The sequence below is a fragment of the Cucurbita pepo genome, chromosome LG16 (genome assembly GCF_002806865.2).
Source record: "Cucurbita pepo subsp. pepo cultivar mu-cu-16 chromosome LG16, ASM280686v2, whole genome shotgun sequence".
NCBI classification, from domain to species: Eukaryota; Viridiplantae; Streptophyta; class Magnoliopsida; order Cucurbitales; family Cucurbitaceae; genus Cucurbita; species Cucurbita pepo.
Genome location: NC_036653.1, coordinates 5242469 through 5263421, shown reverse-complemented (window position 1 = coordinate 5263421; position 20953 = coordinate 5242469). Strand labels below are relative to the sequence as shown.

The following is a 20953-nucleotide window of genomic DNA, read 5'->3' as shown; positions in this document are numbered from 1 at the left end:
CGAACAATTCTTCATCCCCATACAGTGGTTGAAGTTTGCATCTATTCAACTTTGCGGGATTGATTAGTATCATCTATTCTAATCACTATCACGCTATTAAAATTTATAGTTCACTTCTTTTTTCGAGTAATCAACATACTTCAAATAGCTTTTATTATAGTTAAAACGTTGCTTATGGTACCACATCACGACAATAATATGAATGGTCGAGAAAAATTAGAAAAAAAAAGATTATATATATATATATATATGATTAAAAGTAGGAATAAAGTAATGGGTATGAAATTTATTGATGAATTGTGGATATAAATGTATGAGTATTGAACAACAAATTTAGTTTTGTATTTGAGATTTGGTAATTGAGTTAAAACATTTACAAGAAAGTTTGTAATTTTCTGGGAAATTTGGAAAATCAGAGTTTAATTAGGCCCTAATCTCAGATCCAAAACAATCCCTGAACAATAGGATGATGAAGAATGTTCTTCAATGTCTTCCATTGGAGGAGGCAAATTCAAGTCCAAATAACCATCATCATCATCATCATCATCATCTTCTTCTTCTTCTTTCACGCCTCTCTGTCCAAACACTAACGCCGCCGCCGCCGATTCTTGATTTTCTCGACAATCACCGTCCGTTTCAGTAACCGCTTCAGTAGGATCGATCGCATTAGGGCCATTCGCTAACATAATCAAACAGGCAGCGATTTCGTGATCTTCGTCAGTGGCAGTCGATCGGCGGAAATTAGGCGGCGGATTGATTCCTCGCCATTGACGCTCGGGATGGCAGCGCATGTGGCCGAACAGAGCCTTCCATGACCAGAAGGTCTTGCCGCACTCAGTACAGGGGCGAGTGATCTTGGGAGCGGTAGGGTCCGGTTTCTTGGCGTGCTTGGACTTGGGAGTGGACGGAGAATGAAGAGGGGGGGCGGCGGCGGCGGTGGTGGGTCTGATGAACTTAGTCCGCTTCCGGCGGGAATTGGGGGCCGGAAGGGAAGAATGGGAGGGAGAGGGAGGGGGGAAAACGGTGAAGGGAAACAGAGAACGGGAAGGAGAATCCATAATGGGAAGAGAATATGAAGTAAAAGAGTAGAAAGATGGAGGAGGAGTGGTTTTTGTAGACATTACACACACAATAACTGAAATTCAGTTACACCCCTTCACATTTGAATTTAAGCGGTTTACTTTTTTTTCTTTTCTTTTCTTTTTTCATAAATGTTTTTAGAGTTAGTTATACATTGNTTTTTTTTTTTTTTTTTTTTTTTTTTTTGGTTAAAATTACAAATTTAATTTCTCCAATTTCAATATTTTTCAAATTAGTTGTCCAGCTAGATATGAAATTGAAGATTTAAAATTCTATTAGAGATAAAAGAAAATTTAAGATTCAATTAATTTTAATATTTCAAATATTTTAAAATTTTATTAAATACAAGATTAAAAGCAAAAAATTATAGTAGAAAAGAAGGGAAAAAAAAAGGAAAGATATAGGATTTATAAAATTTCAAGCATATATATATGTGTGTATGTATATGTATATATATATATGTGTGTATGTATATGTATATATATATGCGTGTGTATGTATATGTATATATATATGCGTGTGTATGTATATGTATATATATATGCGTGTGTATGTATATGTATATATATATATATTAATATCTGAATCTTAACAAATAATCAAATTACATACGTATCGCGTTATGTATTTCTTTTCGGTAAATACAGCAAGTATACATCTTTTTCACTTTATTCTAGTGAACAAATTGATTAAATTGATTTTGATTGGATTGAAAAAAAGATCATTTTAATTAATCTTAAATTCATTATTTCAATTTAATTTCGTTTTTAGTTTAAGTTTGAAAAACTCAAGTTTATCTCTAAAAATTCTGCCCAGAGATCAATTTAGTGACTAAAAATGGAATATCACAACCAAATGAACGGTTGGTATAATAATTAAATAGACACTCCGACCAAAAGTGTGCAAGTATGTTGTGTTGATTTTCCTACAAATCCGACCTGGCTTGTCGAACGGGACTCGTGTTGATTAACCTAACCAATTCAATAGCGACAAATCTCGAACACCTACGTATGGAATCGGATCAACAGGGAGAACAAAGAAAAAGGAAGTATAGGAGGATGTGACCAGTAGGGGATTTTGTTTCCATTCTTGTTCCTGGTAACAGTCAGTCAAGGCATGCAGTTGCAATCTTTTGTTACAACCTTTGCAAAACAAATGAGAAATATCGTTAATGAAATAGTTGGCAGAATATTACAAGAAACCAGCAAGCTTCCGGTTGTTGGCGACCGAGAATTGTGAATTCAGAACAAACTCGATTCAACTGCAATCCAGCACGTTTTCATCGTCCAACCGACGTGAAGAACAACAGTATGCTGCACATACTCTTACGTCTCTGAACCGTCGTGATGAGTCAACGGCGTTTTGATACTCTTTACAGGATTTTCCAGCACATTCAAAACCCCAACTCGCTGCAGCTCTTTTGCTGTGATGAAGAAAAGAGGAATTTTAAGTTACTATGATCATGTTCCAAAGCAGAAGGAAGCTGTTTGATGTTTCATATATTGAGCAGACATGTATGCTTGATACAAGTTACCACTGGGCTGAAATGAAAAGAAGCTTTAAACTTACTTGTTAGGAACCACGATCCTCTACAATGATATGATATTGTCTACTTTGAGCATAAGCTCTCATGACTTCACTCTTGATTTTCCTAAAAGGCCTCGTACTCATTAATTAGCCAATGTGGGACTACCAACAATCCTCATTAATCCTCCCCGAACAAAGTACACCATAGAGCCTCCCCTGAGGTCTATGTAGCCCTCGAACAGTCTCCCCTTAATCGAGGCTTGACTTTTTTCCCTAGAGCCCTTGAACAAAGTACACCATTTTTTCGACACTTGAGTCACTTTTGCCTGCACTTTCGACGCTAGCAACTTTTTTGTTCGAAACTTAAGGATTCTATTGACATAGCTAAGTTAAACGCATGACTCTGATACCATGTTAGGAACCACGACCCTTCACAATGGTATGATATTGTCCACTTCGAGCAAAAGCTCTCGGGACTTTTAGTTTCACCAAAAGGCCTCATACCAATGGAGATGTATTTCTTACTTATAAACCCATTATCAACCACTTAATTAGCCAATGTCGGACTCCCAACCATCCTCAACATTACTTTGAGGAGATCTACCATGATTTGATATTAATCCATTTGCAGACTACTAAGTTTCCCCAGATCATAAAAAAGGAAAGTGAAATTATGTAAAACCAGAAATCAAACTACCTTCTTCAAGCGAGAGCTGAATGGATCTCCTTTCCAATTCGACTGCATGTCTGCTAAGTTCAACCGATGAAAGCGATCGAAGCACTGATAGAAGTGTGAAATTATCCATGGAGTAAATAAGGATCAGTCAAACCATTTCAGGAATAAGATAAAGCACTTTCTTAAATGCAAAGCAAAAGCATACCCTGAAGATAATCTTGTTGATCTGATTGGTCCAATTTATGCAATAACAATTGCAACTGATGATATCTGTCTTCCCACTGCAAATTTTTCCATCCTGAAGGGACAGTAGAAGGTGCAGGATGGAAGTTCGATTCTGCTGTGGCGAAATTAATGCCATATTTTCCAACGTGATGAGGAACTGAAGGTTTTCCAGATGCATTCATGGGAGACACCATTGGAAAAGGAGCAAATGCTGGAAAGCAATGATTCTGTAGCTCCTTAACCTGGGATTTGAGATGCGCGGTTTCAGCTAGTTGACCGAGTTTACTTAGATTTGGATAATCACCTTTCATGTTGGTACTATCACAAGGACTATTCTTCCCAATATCTACCTCGGACTTTCTACGGACGTAAACAAGATGCCCATTTGAAGCATTAGAAGTCGAAGAATGGAGATGAGACGGAGTTGCTGGGTTGTTACCAGAAACTTTAATGAAGTCACTACTCGGACCTCTTTCCTTCAAAAGAGGAGAGCTTCCAGTACAATGGGAAGCTGTGACCCTATTATCATTTTGCAAGTCCCTTAATGCTGTCTTCTTTGCAGAAATCTGCATTTGCTTTTCCTGAGAAGGCACGTCCTTCCCAGAATTTCCATGTCCATATTCACTGAATTTGGAGTCTATGGATTTCTGAACCATCTGAGAAGTTTAAAAGTTTGAAGGGTTACATAATACATACATGAAGATGAACAATAAATGTCAGGGCGTGGATATAAAACCCTTTAGAAATCAGTATCATTCAAATTAACACTCAGATCTACACATGGATATAGAACAATAAATGTTAGCTTATGAACAATAAATTTCAGGGCATGGATATATATCCATTTTGATGGAAGCTCTCATAAGGAAAGATAATTAATGAGAATGCTTTCTATTTCTATTTGAGAAGCAATATTTCCATTTTGTTAGAGCGATTATTTTCAAAAATCATCCAACAAGATGAGCTTTAAAAACTATTTTCCATGTCTTAGAACCATAAAAAGAAATCAAATGTCAGACTTCCCAGTTCTTCCAGCAATCATAGAATCTCCACTCATGACCATTTTTTCTTGTTCAGCAACACTTTCCTAAGGGGCAAACTTCTCATAATTCCAAAACCCCTCCCGTTCTTCATACTTCTACTATTTACAGGCGTGACAAATTCCCTCTCTCGAGTCTAGATACCCACATTCTAATTATGGGTTTCCTTCGCCACCCTTCCTCGCTCGAGCCTTCGACCCTCTCTGATTCTTAGGATGATTACCTTTCTATTAGTTGCAACATGAAGAACATGTCTTAGCTTATGGGTCAAAACAAGAAATCAGTGTACTATACTATTTATTACCGAAGGCTTAGACCTCTATGGGACCAGCTGAACATGAGGGACTCCTTTCAATTAGGTTTAAGGTTTACAATAAGCTGTTCGACGTCTAACAATATAACGGTAAATTGTTAGATAATAAAGCAAAAGAATACAAGATATATTAGATATCAACCAGAATAACACAAATTGTCCCAAGAAAGTATTGCAGCAGCTCCACATTTCCAAGGTAAATTTCTTTCATCAACCACAGCCCTAGAATATACTTTGATATAGGTAAATTGACAAAGCTTGTTGCTAATCGAAGCCGCTTTGCTTTACACACAATGGAGCTGAATCTCAGAGCTAAAGGTAAAGTCACCAGAACGGACGAAATACAATGCATTAAACTCAACTATTGAAATCACACTGAAAGCATACAAACTTGAGGAGCATAAACTATTAAGTATCTTGCTTCCTCTATGAGTTTCCAGTTTCTCCTCGTTTCTCTTACGATTAAAATGCGGAAGTGCAGGGCTTATACGAATGAAATTTTGAAGCAGAAGAGAAAAAAAAAACGCGCATCAATAGGAAGTTATGATTCTCCATCAATTCTTAAAATACGAAACTAGCTCAGAGAAAACCTAGGTAGAAATCAAATCGAAGCAGAAGTAAATTCAGGAGAACTCCTACGACAAAAGACGAGCTGATCATCATCTCCATTTGAAAAATAACACAGAAACCGAAACCTCTTCGTGAAAAAGGAAAATTCGTCGAACGAAATCGGAAACAAATTGTATGAAAAGCATTCGTTCTTACCTTAGCTCATTGGAAGCGCTCCGATGGAGAAGGGAGTGCCATGTGGAATCGGAAGGAAGAAGAAAGCTTCGATTCTCAAATTCATACAGTTTGTTCACTGCTCAGTCCATCAAATTACCTTGAAAATGGATTTATATTTCCTCATCAGAATCAAATTTGGACACAAAATGTTGAAGCTGCTGCAAATTCGGAGAGGATTTAACAAGACGAAAGACACGTGGATCATCATGGCTCCTCAAGGGCCAAAACTATATAATAATAATAATATATGAAAAGCTCAAATTTAGGTCCACAATTATATTTATATCTACTAAATCTAAATTAGATATAAATAGATGTTTCAAAAAATTCATAAAAAAAATTCAAAAAAATTTTAAAAAAACTTTTTTTTTTTTTTTTTAATTTTCAAAATTTTGTTGAATTTTTAAAAATAGTCAACGAAACAAAGAACATAAATAAATTTTGCTAGAATTATTATTTATAAACTTAGTTTTTAAAAATAAAAGACGAATAATATGAACTCTAGATTGTTTATTGGTCTTACTGCTTAGCTCCTTCATCTGTTCCTTCTTTCTTTTCATGGGGTAAAAGAAAAATCAGTTATTGTGAGTTTTTCTTTCATTTTCTTCTAGTTTTTCTGTTTTTACGAGTAAAGCAACTGGATGATTAACATCGAGAAGGCTTCTAGCTTCTCGGCCTGAAAAGCTTTTGTTAAAAGTCTTTGTGAGAAGCCCTCTCTAGACCACAAGAGATAGTTAGTTAACCATCGTGATGCTCACCCACTTCACTTGCATCTATGGAGGCTCAATCCGAGCAGGTTCAGATCACTTACAATACACGACTAAGACATCAATTTATTGTCCCAAAGATCATTGATTCAATCTTTCCTCCCGTAATTGTTCAACCCAATTTTTTTAGTATAACCGTAACAGCCCAAGTACAAATGTTGTTCTGTTCGCTTTGGCTTGTTATTTATCATTCCCTCACAATTTTAAAACACATTTGCTATGGAGAGAGTCTAGCCCTACTCTGACTAGTGGCTCGCATCGTTCAACAACTAACTTTGCTAGGAGATATTGTCTGCTTTGGCATGTTACGTATCACCATAGCCTCACGATTTTAAAACATGTTTAGGAAGAGGTTTACATACCCCTGTAAGGAATGTTTCATTCCCCTCTACAAGAGGTGAGATCTCATACCCCTGTAAGGAATACATACTTTACCAACAAATTGGGCCGTGACAATAAAAACTTAACCGAGCAAAAATCACGATAGGAAGTTGGGCTTGGGCCGTGACAAAAATCACGATACGTACATCGTTAACAAATATTATTCGCTTTGGCTTGTTACGTATCATCATTTTAAAACACATTTGGTATGGAGAGGGTCTAGCCCTACTCTGACTAGTGGCTCATACCGTTCAGCGACGAACTTTGATACCCATTTGTAACAGCTCAAGCCCATCGCGAGTAGATATTGTCTGTTTTGGCCCGTTACGTATCACCGTCGCCAATTTTAAAACGTGACTATAGGAAAAAGGTTTCTATACTCCTGTATAGAATATTTCGTTCCCCTCTACAACCGAGGTGAGATCTCACAATAAAAACAAAAATATGGGTTTCCATACCCCCGTAAGGAATACGAACTTTACCGACAAATGCAAAAATTAAGATAGGAACTAAATAGTTAGAAATTTAAAATTATAAAGACTAAATCGGGATACTCGGTTCATCTTTTCCTCGTATAAAACCATAAGCTAATAACACCTCTTGTTATACACCATTACATAACTAAAAGGCTATGTACAGAGTGGTTTGTTGGCTTTGATATGTCAACTTCTTGAAAAAGCCACATTGAGAGCAACAACAACAACAATAAGAGGCAAATGTAAAAGAAGAAAAATTCTGCTTTACAGTTCCTAAAATACAATGATCACAAATCTTTACACAAATGTCAAGGAATGTGTTCACATTTGCTCATATACTGCAAAAGCGAGCTTGCTTTTCTCTGTGCTCTACTTGTTCCACATCTTGTCAGCTCTACCAAATGTTCATATACACCAAACTGCAGCGCAACCAAAATGGAAGGCGAATTGTTTCGTCCCAGCTCGAGAAGTAACGACGTCGCACATTCCTTGTTCTTCGGTGTCCCGTCGATTATGATGTTCACTAGAATCTCGATGAAAGAGTTACGTCCGATCTCGGTTCGTCCCTCCGGATGTGATGCGAGGAGTAACAAGATCGATAAAGCTTCATCAACCATTCCTAAGTTCTTATCTTGAAGTAAAAAGAGAAGGGGCTGTATGATGCCGGCTTTGATCGCTCGGGACTTGTTTGCTTGATTCATCGACAGGTTAAAGAGTGCAGTAGCAGCATCCTTCTTCCCTCGGATCGTACCGTCTCGAAGAAGCGCTACTAATGGCGGGATTCCCTTTAGAGTTCCAATCAGAACCTTGTTTTCATCTAGCATTGACAAGCTAAACAGTGCAGCAGCAGAATTCTCCTTAGCCTCCTCTGTTCCATGCTGCAAGATTTCTATGATAGCAGGAATGGCTCCTTCTCTTGCTATGAGTCTTTTATTCGCGTCGTCGATCGACAAGTTCAATAGAGCGGTCACCGTGTGCTCTTGGAAATTGAGATCTGGGTAGGATAGAAGCTTAACCAACGGAGGGATGACTCCGCTATTCGCGATCCAAACTCTATTCTCGGGGTTCTCCTTGGAGAGGACACGGATCTTGATGATAGCCTCTTTCTGAACATCCAACTGACTCGACGATAGATTGTGAACTAAAGAGGAGATTTCCCGAGCGAGATCAGGCGGAGTATCGCCGAATCCGGAACCTACTTCCTTCTTCGGCAATTCATAGTCGTGCTTTTGACACCATTGCAAAATGAGGTTCTTGAGGGCATAATTTGGAGCTAGTGACAAATGCACCAAAGTTTGTCCTGTTTTCGGGCATGTCTGGTGGTTCGAATTCAACCATGTCTGTATGCTATCACGGTCGTACGTCTGTCAAGCGACAAGGTTAACCCGCTCAGTTTACAAATCATTGGCAGAGTTCCATACAAGAACATCAGATTTTATTTCCAGCTCAAGATACAAGAACACTAAGAACAAACTTAAATCAGCTATCACAACATTTCAAATGATATCAAGATACCTCAAGCATGTGTAGCATATGATATCAATCAAAGCCAAAGAATGCAAAATAGATACCTGCCCAGTAGCCACAATCACAGGATCTGTCATGACTTCCAACGAAATGGGACAAAGGAATTCATGAGGGATTAACGTAGACCGACACCGTTGCAGACGTTTCAACACAACAGGAGCAGCATCAGAAGCAACACTATTCTCCATACCTGCAATTTTCTTAAACTTGCATAGAAGCTCCATAATTTGCTGGAGATTTTCAGAATTCGACACACATCGACGTTGAACCAACTTTTGTATAGCTTCGGTTTCGGCTTCCAAATCTGCAACCTTATGCAGTTCCAATTTATTTGCTAATCTTCCAAGTATAACAGGATCAGCATTTCTCTCATCATTTTTTGAAAACACAACCATCATATCCATTGCTAACTCCATATCTTGTGTATCTTTCCTACACTTCGCTCGTTTGAGCTGCGTCGACATCAGCTCAACCTGAACAAACGAAAGCAAGCAAATGAACCAAAATCAGTAAACTAAGAACGTGTTCGGAATAACTTTTCAAGTGTTTTCAAGCATCGAAAGAGTCGTTCTAAACATGTTCTATGAATTACGAGAGACCGTTCGGATTAAACTGAAAAAACAAAACAAATCATGAGTCCTAAAGATGATAATATCATTACAGAGAGTTACTAAACAAACAATCAATCAAAAGGGTGAAGAAATCTACTTGTTCTTTCAGTTCAACAGAGACTCCAAGTTCATCATAAGGTATCCCATCAAGGGCTTCCTTCAATTTGTCATAAACAGAATGAAATCTCGCCATCACAGCTTCATTATCAAACGCCTAGATAAACAAACGCTCATAAAATCACCAAAATAAGCATAATCATATCATCAAAAACTAAGAACAAAGGAATCAAAGAGTAAGAACAGACTAACCAGATAAATCTTACTCCCATTGTGGCAATTCTTCAGCAACCTTTTGGCTAAAAGAAGCGCCTCTTTCAATTGACCAATATGGGAACTCAAACCCTCAGCAGGAACCATATCATAAAGGTCACGAATCTCCTCCAACAACGGCGCGAGCATCTTCAATCTCCTAACCAAATTCAAACACTCCTTGGATTGCGTTTTCCGAAACCCAGAAAAACCCCCAATAACCTCGATTAAATCATTAGCTTCCTTCAAATCTTTAAGAACATCGACGGTTCCATCTGGACCGCCATTAGAAACCGATGAACGTGGGCTCAAACCATTATTTCCGATCAATTTCGCTCCACATTCATTCTCCATACCCACCTGTTGTTCTTCGTTTTTTTTTTTGTTTCCCCCTGTTTTCCTTCAACAAACTCTGACCCTTTGGAGTTTGATTGGAGTTCTAAAGTGGGTGTGGGGATTTTGATTTAAAGACGCCCTATTTTCCCGGAAAATTGAGACATTTTCCCGAGAAAAAGAAAAGGAAAAAAGTAACGGTGGTGTAGAAACTGATTGGACGAAGCGGCATTCGCGGGTTTTATGGTTTTGCTGTGATTACCATATGGAGCGACGAATTGCAACCCATCTCACGCCTGTTCATACCCAAAATAACATTTATCATCCGAAATTCCCTCTAAATAATTTTCTTTTTTCTTTCAATTTATCTTCATTTTTTCAATATAACTGAAATTAAGATAATACAAAAATCCACACTTCAGTTGCCAATCAATAAAAGTCTTCCTTTAATTTCTGAAAATTATTTAAAATTATAATTGTGAAACGTTTATGAAAAATTAAAGATAATGTTACGAGTATTTATGACAATATTTAGCGGTTTTTTTTAATTATTTTTAAATATTTATGTCGAAGAAAAATGTGCGGATACAGTGTTAGGAATCACATGGCACATGGGTATTGTGCCTTTTGAACAATTGGGGGATCATCTCTCGTGCAAGAACTAGAAGGAATATTCATTTTGAGTATAAAAGAATAAAGAAAATTATAAATTTAGTTTTATTTTTTTTAAAATTTAAATTTATTTATTTCGTCCATAAGTTTTAACATGTGAGACTGACAGCGATATATAACGAGTCAAAGTGGACTATGAACTTGAGCTGTTACAAATGGTATTGGAGCTAGACACCGAGCAGTATGCTAACGAGGATTCGAAACTCTAAGAGGGTGGATTGTGAAATCTCCAGTAGACCGGTTATAAAACTGTAAAGCTGACCATTGTTTCTAAATTTTGAATTTAAAATTTTAAAGGTTTTAGAATTATATTAAAAATTTATTAAATTTTTTCAGAAATATGGGCCTCAATTCATTTTTGTTAAATTAAAATATATTATAATATAATATTGTAAAATAATATTTATATTTTTTTTTTCAAACATAAAACATGTTCATAAACTAATTAATTATTATCAAAGCTATTTTTAATAATTAAAATAAAATCTGAAAATATGGAAAATAATGAATTCATTGTTTTCAAATTGCTTATTAAATATATATATATATATATATTATATATTAAAAGGGAAAATGAAATAAATAAATAAATAAATAAAAAAGAATTGAATATTGTGAGTGAAGAAGACGCGTAATCACGTGGTGAAATTTGGGGATTTTCACGAGAGGTGGGAGTGGAAGCGTTAGGGAAGGGGTAGCCGGGCAGGGCAGGTTGCACATTCGTCTCCGGGCAGTGGGTCCCATAGTCGGTTAACCGACAGCGAAATCTAGTGGTGGGGTCCACATCCGATATTGTTGTTTTGCATACAGCCAAAAAATGGGCTTTCAAATAGACTGTTTAGTTAGTTAAATAATTTTTATTTTTATTTTTATTATTATTTAATTTTAGGTATGGAGTTTGGTTTGGATGGGAAAAACCTTCCCGCAATCATTAATTGACGGTTCGGTTGTGGGTTTATCATTAATAATATAACACGGCTTCCACCTTTTTCATTTATAAATCTTTAAATAACTACTTTTTTTTTTCTCTCTTATATTTTTTATAATTTAATCCAATTTTCACGGTGGCTTTAATCATAGTTCGATTAATGTCGGCATGAACTCAACCCTTAAAAACTATCATTTTAATATATATTTTTTTAATTATGTTGTTTTTTTTTCTGTGAATGTTTGCAAAATCCACCCGCTTAAAGGGTGCGAAAGTTATTTTATTTGTAATTAAATAAATTATAAGATATGGAAATAACAATAAATGAAAAATACCTATCGTAAGAAGGCAAATATCTTATAATAAAATATGATATATGTGGTAGACTATAATTTATTATTAAATATCCTTTTCCTAAATTCTATATATTTTTTCATTTTAAATTTAAAAAAAAAACTATTTATTAGCTTAATTTTAAAAAATATAATAGATTAAAAACGAAATTATGACCTAACATCTAAAAAAAAATCCTAAAAAAATGACAGATTAGGTGAAAATGGTGTAATAGCGGTGGATTGAAAGTGTCTCCGTACATAGTTTACATGTTTGAACTCAGATGGCATAATTGGGTCTCTGCTGCTTTTTAGTTCGGAAAGACTAACTTAAATGGGTTGAGGAAAGTGTAACCGCCCAAACCCATGCCAGTAGATATTGTCCTTTTTGGACTTTTTATTTTGAGCTTCCCCTCGAAGTTTTAAAACATGTCTACTAGAGAAAGGTTTCTACACCCTTATACAGAATGTTTAGTTCCCATCTCCAATCGATGTGGGATCTCACAATTCACCCCATTTCGGGACCTAGCGTCCTCGCTGGTACTTTGCTCGGTGTTCACCTCCTTCGAGGCTCAACGTCCTCTCCCTAGCAGACACATTTTAAAATTTAAGGAGATACCCGGAAGAAANAAAAAAAAAAAAAAAAAAAAAAAAAAAAAAAAAAAAAAAAAAAAAAAAAAAGACTTGAGCTGTCTTAATTTCTCAAAACATTTTTTTAATATAATATAGAAAGAGATTTAAATTTTATACTTCATTCGGTGGATCACATTTTAAACTTCAAAAATTCAAATTGATTTAATTAAAAATGAATTTATTATTACTTACAAATTAAGTTAAAAGGAATTAAAAACACTAAAATAGAATATTATTGTCTAAAGAGAGTGAGAGCGATTGATTAATTAAAGAGCAAGTTGAAATCTTTGACTGTCAAATTAAAATATATTTATAATTCTCGAAAAATAAAAGCGTATCGGTACTATTTTTATATTACAAAATTAATATTATCTAAATTCGCTCTCAAATTGTTTTATTAACACGTGCATGCACGTGATATTTTCAAATAATTTCATTATACCCTAAAATTAAGAGTGAGACTAATGTTTTATAAAAATTAATTAAAAAATTCCAAGCCTACCATACTAAATCTAAAATAAATAAATAATTACTTAAACATATTTAAATATATATATATATATATATATATAATTTTAAATAAGTATAGCTTTAATGTAACCCGAATAAATTTTAATTTTTAGTTGTGAATAAATTTTAATTTCAATTGTGGGATTGAAATTAAAATTAAAAAAATATGTGTCGGTTGTTTTTCAATTTTTTTTTTTTTAAAGAAAGAAAAAAGACCGTAGGTACACTAGCATGGACAGATAAATGAAGGGACAATTTCGGTATTAAACAAAAAAGTAAGGTTAATATCGTCCGAAAAAATTTCTTTCTTGTTCGTACTTATTTTTGAATAAAAAGAACATAATAATGTACCGTCACTTGTTTTTTGGACTAATAATCTCTTCCAACCCAACCAGTTCAATCAATCAACTAGAAAAGTAAAAGAGTTAATCAAACAACTACAAGACCACGTGCAATGTCCATTTTATCTAATAATTATATATACGTTCACGTAGCTTATCAATCGCATAACACGATTTTACATTCAAGTAAGCGAGAGTTTTGCATCATTAATGAGACAATAATAAAAGAAATTATTTGAAGAACAGACCATTACGTTGTGATTGATAGTTTTTCATGTGTCCCGCCTCCTATTTTAATTTCTATTCTACCAAAAAATTTCATGGACATAAAATTTCCGTATAACTTTTTTCTTCCATATTTTATATATATACTTCTGAAAAATATATCATTTTCGTGGATAATTTTTATTTTTCAATAGAAAATGTAAAACATTCTAATAAATCGAATAATATTTTAACTGAAAAATTTATTATAATGTTCAATTTAATTTTTAAAAAATTATATTTTAATATTACAGTAGAGTCTCTCATCCATACTATAATTATATATATATAATAATAATAATAATAAATTAGAATGAGGCGTGGATTTAGACGAGAACACTCGTCCTATTCGATCTTGTGGGTTGAATATATGTAATAGAAAAGAGTAGAGAGGGACTAAAGATCCTTGTTTCTTGTCCTTATTCCTTCCTCATTTTCGGTTTAAACGGAGATTCTTCAGAAATGGGGCCCTTAACCCATCAGACATTGACATTTTGATTTCTCAACCGCATAGGACTGTTAGGGCATAGGGTATGATTGAGTTGAGCGGAACAAACTAACCGTATAAACTTGGTCTCATGTGACTCCGTTTGGTTTCTCCTAAAGGACACCCAATTTTGCACTGTTTTTTCTTTATTTCCCGTATCTTGTCTACTCCACTCATTTCCCTCAACACACCTTCCCTTCTCAACTATCAACCACTATTAAATTTTTCCATAACATACACATACATACATCCAATCGAATATCGATTGACTTGTCGATGTATTTATATATCACATGGAACAATACTGATATTAAAAATTATGACTCTGAAAATAAAAATAACGATTATTCATTTAATAGAAATATGCGAAATATATTTGTAAAATTGAAATTTTAATATGATGTTCACTCTATATTTTAATCATTTGATATATATAAGGGCAATAAAAAAAATTAACTCAAGAAAAAAAAAACAAATATATATATATTTAAAATAGCTAAGCTAAATTAATAAATATATTCTTAAATTCCTAAATATTTTTAAAATCTTAAAGGTTTAAATATGTTTTTTAATATTTTTAAAATAAAATATTAACAATTTTATAAGTGAAGAATATTTTTATTAAATTTAACTCGTAAAATAATTATTTATTAAAATTTGATGGAAAATGTTGGGAGGGGGGAAATTGTAAAATTCACTTCACCTTTAAAAAAAGTATTGACAGAAAATACTTTTTATCTTTTTTTTTTAATAAAATAAATGAAAAAAAAAAAACTGTCATTTTCGCCCATAAAGTGAAATATGTATTTTCTTTAAATATATATATAAATACTAGCCACAAATTATTTTTATATATTATTTATTTGAAGGAGACAAAAGTAATGAGCTGGCATTTCATTTAAACATAAATTGTCCATTTATAAACAAATATTGGGCCATGTTTTGATTTTGAAATTGACTTTTCAAAAAGTATGGGCCCAAGAAGTTGAGACAACAATGCAATGAACTCAGAATTCAATCTTAAAATCTTTTCAGGAAAAAAATAAAAATAAAAATCATTTTTTAAAATTTTATCTAATATTTTATTTTATTTTGATAAGATTTTGGGAGAAAAATAATGTTATTTAAATAATTTTGTGTTAATTTATTCATGGTATATTTTAAGAAAAAATTTAAATAATTTAGAAATAAATATTTAGATATTTTAAAAATAAATTGTCTAGCACATACCTTCTACTATTAAATTTACAAATTTAATAATAGTAATTTTTACTGAGACAATGAAATTCGAAACAGATTTATTTATTTATTTATTTATTATAATATCATTTATATATAATATATATATTATAATAAGCCTAGTGGATATTTCTTTGTATTTTCTCTTCTGGGTTTACTCTAAAGATTTTAAAATTCGACTGCTACTTAATGAGAAAATCTTCGTTCTTCTCTCCAATTAATGTGGAATCTCACAATCCACTCTCTTGGTGGCTTAGTGTCACAATCGTCTTTTATTGGCAGCGGATTTGGCAATTGTGCGGCACTCATTCTCAGCACTGAGTGGGTCAAGCCAACTTTAGATCACGTTGCCTACGGTCGGGCAACGTGTATTCAAATCTCGGACCTTGATTTGAGAGAAGATTTTAAAAAATGAGGGAGAGAGGTTTTGAAAGCAAGAATGAGAGAGAGAGAGAGGTGTTATATAGCATGCAAGCAAAAAGACAACAACAACGGCTTAAACAGTATATAACTTTTTGGGTAGGGAGAATTTGACAACTAGTCTCATCTCCGTACATTTTGAGGCGTTTCATGTTTACCAAGCGTAGCCATGATTTTGCCGAAACGTCGTACTCTTAAAGAAAACAAGAAAGAAATAATACAACAGAAAAGCAGTAAAAGAAAGCGGTAAAGTAGTACAAGGCAAGAGTTTCGACGTGTAATAGGCATACGGCCATGGGCAACACGCCTTGAACAAGCATGACCGTGACACCTAGCGTCTTCACTGACACACCGCTCCCGTGTCTAATTCTGATACCACTTTGGGCTTTACTATTTTGCGTTCCCCTCAAAATTTTAAAATATGTCTACTAAAGAGAGAGGTTTCTGAACGTCTCGGTCTCTTTTTCAACCAATAAGATGTGACCGTATCAATTATTATTGGATTTGTTGAATTAGAAAAAGAGAATGGATGGGAATATTTTAAAAATGTATGAAAAATGATGTTAAATTAGAACATTTAAAAGTACGTAGAGTGGAGGATAAAAATGAAAGTGGAATTTTAACCCATTTATTATGATTTAGAGAGGATAAGAGAAAAAAAAAAACAGTATAAATACAAATGACGTTCCCATCCGTATAACCTTTTTTCGGGGGTAAAAATTCAATCCCCTCCGTGAAGAACAATATCGCCTCGGGCTGCAAATGATAATCAAATAGTTTTACTGTAAATGGAGAATACGGGAATTCTGAAGGAGTGGTTCGATCGAGTTGATTCGGAGAAGTCTGGAAGCATCATAGCTTCTCAGCTTCAGGTTAATCTTCTTCTTTTTCTTATTCAAAGATTTTATCCTCTTCGTCTTAAAGTCCCGATCGTTGACAAAATTTCTGGATTCCTCCATGATCAGAATGCTCTGGCGGTTGGAAACCTCAACTTTCCTCTCTCAATTGTGCAGCAAATGATCAGGTTTCCGAAATCTCTTATTCTTATGATCTCTGTAAAGAATTTTCTGCTGATTTATTATTATTATTATTATTTGGCTAGGATGTATGATTTTGATAGAAATGGAACTATGAGCTTCGAAGGCAAGTATGATAATACTTTTTCGTGCGGCTTTTGTTTTCGTTTGAGAATCGGTATTTGATTTTGATGATCTCTCTGGTGTTGTGATGCATTTTTCACAGAGTTTGTAGCTCTCAACAAGTTCCTGATTAAGGTTTGTATTTCCAATAATTTTTTTATCTTATGATAGTCTTGAAATTATATTCCGTTTAATCTTTTGTGAATATGAAAAATCAATTGAATCGAAGTATCTGCTCTTCCTTCGATCTTCTGATTACATTTTAATTTAACTGTTTCAGCTTCAGCAAGCCTTCTCTGACTTGGAAAGGTGAGTCGGAATTTTCTTTCGTTAGTTTTGATGACTACTTAACCCTATCTTGCTTGACATAAGACATTTTATTAGAAAATTTTGTTGTAAATTGCTTGGAGATTTACAAATAATTTGAAACCATTATTCGTATGGCAGAGGCAGCTTCTGCTCTATATATGGCCAGATTGCCTTCTGTATCCATATCTGCTGTTGGCCAAATAAATTATATAGCATAAATAGAAGTAGCCAGATCTCCTAGTTGGAGCTGAAACGAACTTGAAACGTTTAGCTAATTTCTTGATGGATCTAAACTTGTCATCTCTTTGTGTGTTGTTACAGAGGTCGTGGTTATCTAGTCCCAGAGGATGTATACGAGGTGTGTACTTGGTTTTAAGTATTAACTTCTACATTATCTATTAGGATCGATTTTGAAAGAATAATACACATTGCGTTTGCATTTAAAATTGTTTACCTATTGAAATATCCTTTCAGGCATTGGTTAAGATTGGCTTCACGCTAGACTCTCCGGCATTTTATACTGTCTGCGAGGTAAACCATATTTCACCATTGAAATAAAGAAATTTCAGTAGTTTTAGTTGGTAAATTTTGTGGTGTCAAAGTTAGCATAACTTACCCTCGACCAAGAGATTTGAAGTTCGAATTCCCTTAGTTGGTATATATCGTGGTAAATTTGTATAGGTTAAAAGCTTTAGAGATTAGTTTAGTGGATTAATCAAGCTAATGAAACTTGATGGTTGGAACTTATCTTTAAAACTTGATTAGCAGTCCTTGACTGCTTACTTCAGAGTCATTAATGAAAATTAGTGAAAATTCCGTGCATGGGGTGTTGAATCACAAGATAATTGACGCATGAAGATACATACATTCATAAGTGGAGTGTTAACAAGCAATCCTAACGCAGGAAGATGAAGGAAGTAATATTCAGCATAAACCATTCTTTTGTAGTCTTCCATTAGAGAGCCTTCTTTTTTCATCTCTCCATTTTGTCTGTTTGGTTGGTTCCTCTCATCCTTCTAATTATCTTTTTGTAAAACGAACTCTGCCTTGCCATTTTCTTTTCCATCTCCACAATGCTTTGTAAGTGTGATTTATTTGGTTTGCTGCTTTGTAAATGGAACCTGCCTTTTCAAAACATTTAGTTATGCAAGACATATCGAACTTGTATTTTATTTCTATATATATTTGCAGAGCTTTGATCAGAAGAAGAATGGGAGATTTCGGCTTGACGACTTCATATCTCTCTGTATATTTGTTCAATCAGCTAGGTAGGTTCACTGTTAAATTGGTCAATTTCATTCTTTTTTTTGCTTATCTTCTGACGAAAAAATTCTCTCTCTTTTTTTTTTTGGTGGGGGCTCCCATATGCGTGTATGTATAATTTTCTTTCATTTGACCAAATCAAAAGTTTACGAACCTATTTGATATTTTTGAAGTTTAAAGACGGGTTAAATGTTTTTTAAAGTTCATGACCTATTAGATACAAATATAAAAGTTTAGGGACTAGATTTGTAATTTAACCTTATTCTTACTTTTTATTATGCAGCTGATTTTCCTTAGAGACTTGTGTTTTGAATTTTTCTAGTAGTTCTCTAGTTGGTAGAAATCTAACATTGTCTTTTGATTACTTTGAAGTTTCACTAAAAAAAAAAATTCCGATTGGTTGCAGGAATTTGTTTAATTCCTTTGATACAGCAAAACAAGGCAGGGTGACTCTAGATCTCAACCAATTTGTCTATTGCAGTGAGTATCTGAATTCTAACTCTCGTCTTTTGCCAGTATGTTGTGAATTCATTTTCCTCGTAGTTTGGCGTTTTTATCTTATTCCCTGCCCTCACCTAACAAATTAACCACGGATTAGAGATTGGTGTTGTTATTACGATCTTCCCAAGTGTTTAGTGCTCTGTTTGTTTGAGTATTAAATTAGATGTAAGAGGACATGAGGCAGAATACAATAAATTGCCATCTTTTTTTGTCATGATCTGATATATTAACCCAAGGGGTGGCTGCGCCGGCAAGGACCTCAAGGCCTTTTGGTCATACCGGCCTAGAAAGTCCAAAGTTTGAATCTTCAGAGGAGCTTAACACCAAAAATCCTTGATGCCTTGGGGCAGCTTCAGGTGTCTCAGGGTAGCAAAGCTTCACCTCCCAATTATATAGACATATATATTTCCACGCAAACTCTGACCCACATAGCCAACCTAGAGCCCCGTGTCACAATCGCACTTTTGATGGCAGCGGACTTGCGATTATGCGACACTCACTTTCCAACGACAAGTGAGCTAAGCCAATTCGTTCTTGCGTCGCCTACGGCCAAGCGACGTATGCTCGAGCCTCTGGCCTCGGTTTTAAGAGAAGGTTTTAGAAAACGAGGGCAGAGAGAGATTTTTGAAAGAGACGTTATATAAGCCTCACAGTATATAACCTTGGGTAGGGAGAAGTTGACAACTAGTCTTGGGTAGGGAGAAGTTGACAACTAGTCGGCATTTCATGTCTGACAGGCCTAGACATGATATTTCTGAAACGTCATACTTTCTAGAAATACAAAAGTAAAACACTAGAATATGAAAAGACATAAAAGGGTTGGGCTTGTCATGGGCTTGCGGCCATGGGCAACACGNCCCCCCCCGACATATTGGCTAGGGCGATCGCTTAGCCACCCATGTTACTGTGGTTCGTTTCTGAAAGTTTGCTGATTGATATTAATTTAGTAATTGTTAGCCTACCCCTAAAGCACATCTAACTCGGAGCTCAAAATATTCACTGTTCAAGTTCTTGCTGTCTAATTTGAAGCACCTGTGTGCTAACTACTGATTGATTTGTTCCTTCACGTTTCCTTTCAGCTGCTAATTGCAGAATATGAAAGTGTAAATATTTTGGACGAAGAGGGGACAGCATAGCATACTGCAGAAACTGTTCGTGCAACCTGTGGATTTAGAATGGTAGGATATGAACTGTAAACTTACTTTTCTGTAGCATAATCTATCTTGCTTGTTTATCTGTTGGTTTGGATCCTTGTCTTCGACTTCGATGCTGTTAAAGGCTTTATGTGATTGGAAAACTAGTAATTGAGTTCTATTCACATACCATATAGCCCGTACGTATATTTTCTTGTAGCCATTCAGTTATATGATTAGTCAATATATCGGTTTATTTTGTTAGTTTCATATTATTATTCGTAAATACCGTTATGTAGAAATGAACTTGACAATCTAAAATGAACTCCTGTACACATTACCAATATTATAATTTTCATTTTGTACTATTCCTAAAATGAACTCCTCTACACTTATTACCAATATTACCAATGAAACATGCAGTTATTATAACATATCTTAGAAATATGATTAGTGGTTATCAGACCTCATGGCTAAATGTCTATAATAAAACAGCTAGAAGAGATAAAATATTTTCTTTATCCTAATTTTGGTTGGAGGATATTAGCAGTTCTTCGGGGGTCTTTTTTTCATTAGGTATTAATTAAATAAGCAATAATCCAAAAATTCATACGGATGAAAACTTGTGAATTGTTTTATTGGATATTGTAGGCTATGATGATTATATTGATGACTACATTGGTTGTGTTTGATCGAATGCATGAAGTAAATTGAAAAAAAAAAAAAAAAAA

General features: G+C 34.4%; 4 protein-coding genes across 4 annotated transcripts; 1 reads left to right on the top strand and 3 right to left on the bottom strand.

Moving 5' to 3' along the window:
* Positions 1–419: 419 nt before the first annotated feature.
* LOC111777034 (zinc finger protein ZAT2-like) lies at positions 420–1121 on the bottom strand. Its single transcript, XM_023656478.1, has one exon. The coding sequence runs from the start codon at positions 1119–1121 to the stop codon at positions 420–422; it is 702 nt and encodes a 233-aa protein (XP_023512246.1).
* Positions 1122–2133: 1012 nt separating this feature from the next.
* Positions 2134–5847, bottom strand: LOC111776740. Its single transcript, XM_023656074.1, has 4 exons — positions 5627–5847; positions 3489–4164; positions 3305–3388; positions 2134–2503 (listed from the first exon to the last, which is right to left on the bottom strand). Exons 2-4 carry the CDS (start codon positions 4162–4164, stop codon positions 2406–2408), a joined length of 858 nt encoding a protein of 285 aa, XP_023511842.1. The 5' UTR covers positions 5627–5847; the 3' UTR covers positions 2134–2405.
* A 1523-nt stretch (positions 5848–7370) lies between these two features.
* On the bottom strand, positions 7371–10362 carry LOC111777837 (U-box domain-containing protein 15). Its single transcript, XM_023657560.1, has 4 exons — positions 9719–10362; positions 9507–9623; positions 8843–9271; positions 7371–8635 (listed from the first exon to the last, which is right to left on the bottom strand). Exons 1-4 carry the CDS (start codon positions 10070–10072, stop codon positions 7580–7582), a joined length of 1956 nt encoding a protein of 651 aa, XP_023513328.1. The 5' UTR covers positions 10073–10362; the 3' UTR covers positions 7371–7579.
* A 6208-nt stretch (positions 10363–16570) lies between these two features.
* On the top strand, positions 16571–20492 carry LOC111776743 (sorcin-like). The gene is made up of 10 exons (XM_023656078.1): positions 16571–16749; positions 16843–16901; positions 16980–17020; positions 17120–17151; positions 17297–17325; positions 17647–17683; positions 17800–17856; positions 18517–18593; positions 18995–19068; positions 20169–20492. The coding sequence occupies exons 1-10, from the start codon at positions 16666–16668 to the stop codon at positions 20186–20188; spliced, it is 510 nt and encodes a 169-aa protein (XP_023511846.1). The 5' UTR covers positions 16571–16665; the 3' UTR covers positions 20189–20492.
* Positions 20493–20953: the final 461 nt, after the last annotated feature.

Excerpts from the sequence above, each read along its gene's own strand:
- LOC111777034 (XM_023656478.1), bottom strand. The coding sequence starts at position 1,121 with ATGTCTACAAAAACCACTCCTCCTCCATCTTTCTACTCTTTTACTTCA.
- LOC111776740 (XM_023656074.1), bottom strand. The coding sequence starts at position 4,164 with ATGGTTCAGAAATCCATAGACTCCAAATTCAGTGAATATGGACATGGA. Across the intron at positions 3,389-3,488 it reads TCAACAAGATTATCTTCAGG|TGCTTCGATCGCTTTCATCG; the intron begins GTATGCTTTTGC and ends CACTTCTATCAG. Across the intron at positions 2,504-3,304 it reads TCAGCTCTCGCTTGAAGAAG|CAAAAGAGCTGCAGCGAGTT; the intron begins GTAGTTTGATTT and ends TCTTCATCACAG.
- LOC111777837 (XM_023657560.1), bottom strand. The coding sequence starts at position 10,072 with ATGGAGAATGAATGTGGAGCGAAATTGATCGGAAATAATGGTTTGAGC. Across the intron at positions 9,624-9,718 it reads ATGGGAGTAAGATTTATCTG|GCGTTTGATAATGAAGCTGT; the intron begins GTTAGTCTGTTC and ends TTGTTTATCTAG. Across the intron at positions 9,272-9,506 it reads CTGTTGAACTGAAAGAACAA|GTTGAGCTGATGTCGACGCA; the intron begins GTAGATTTCTTC and ends TCGTTTGTTCAG.
- LOC111776743 (XM_023656078.1), top strand. The coding sequence starts at position 16,666 with ATGGAGAATACGGGAATTCTGAAGGAGTGGTTCGATCGAGTTGATTCG. Across the intron at positions 17,684-17,799 it reads TCCCAGAGGATGTATACGAG|GCATTGGTTAAGATTGGCTT; the intron begins GTGTGTACTTGG and ends ATATCCTTTCAG. Across the intron at positions 19,069-20,168 it reads CAACCAATTTGTCTATTGCA|CTGCTAATTGCAGAATATGA; the intron begins GTGAGTATCTGA and ends GTTTCCTTTCAG.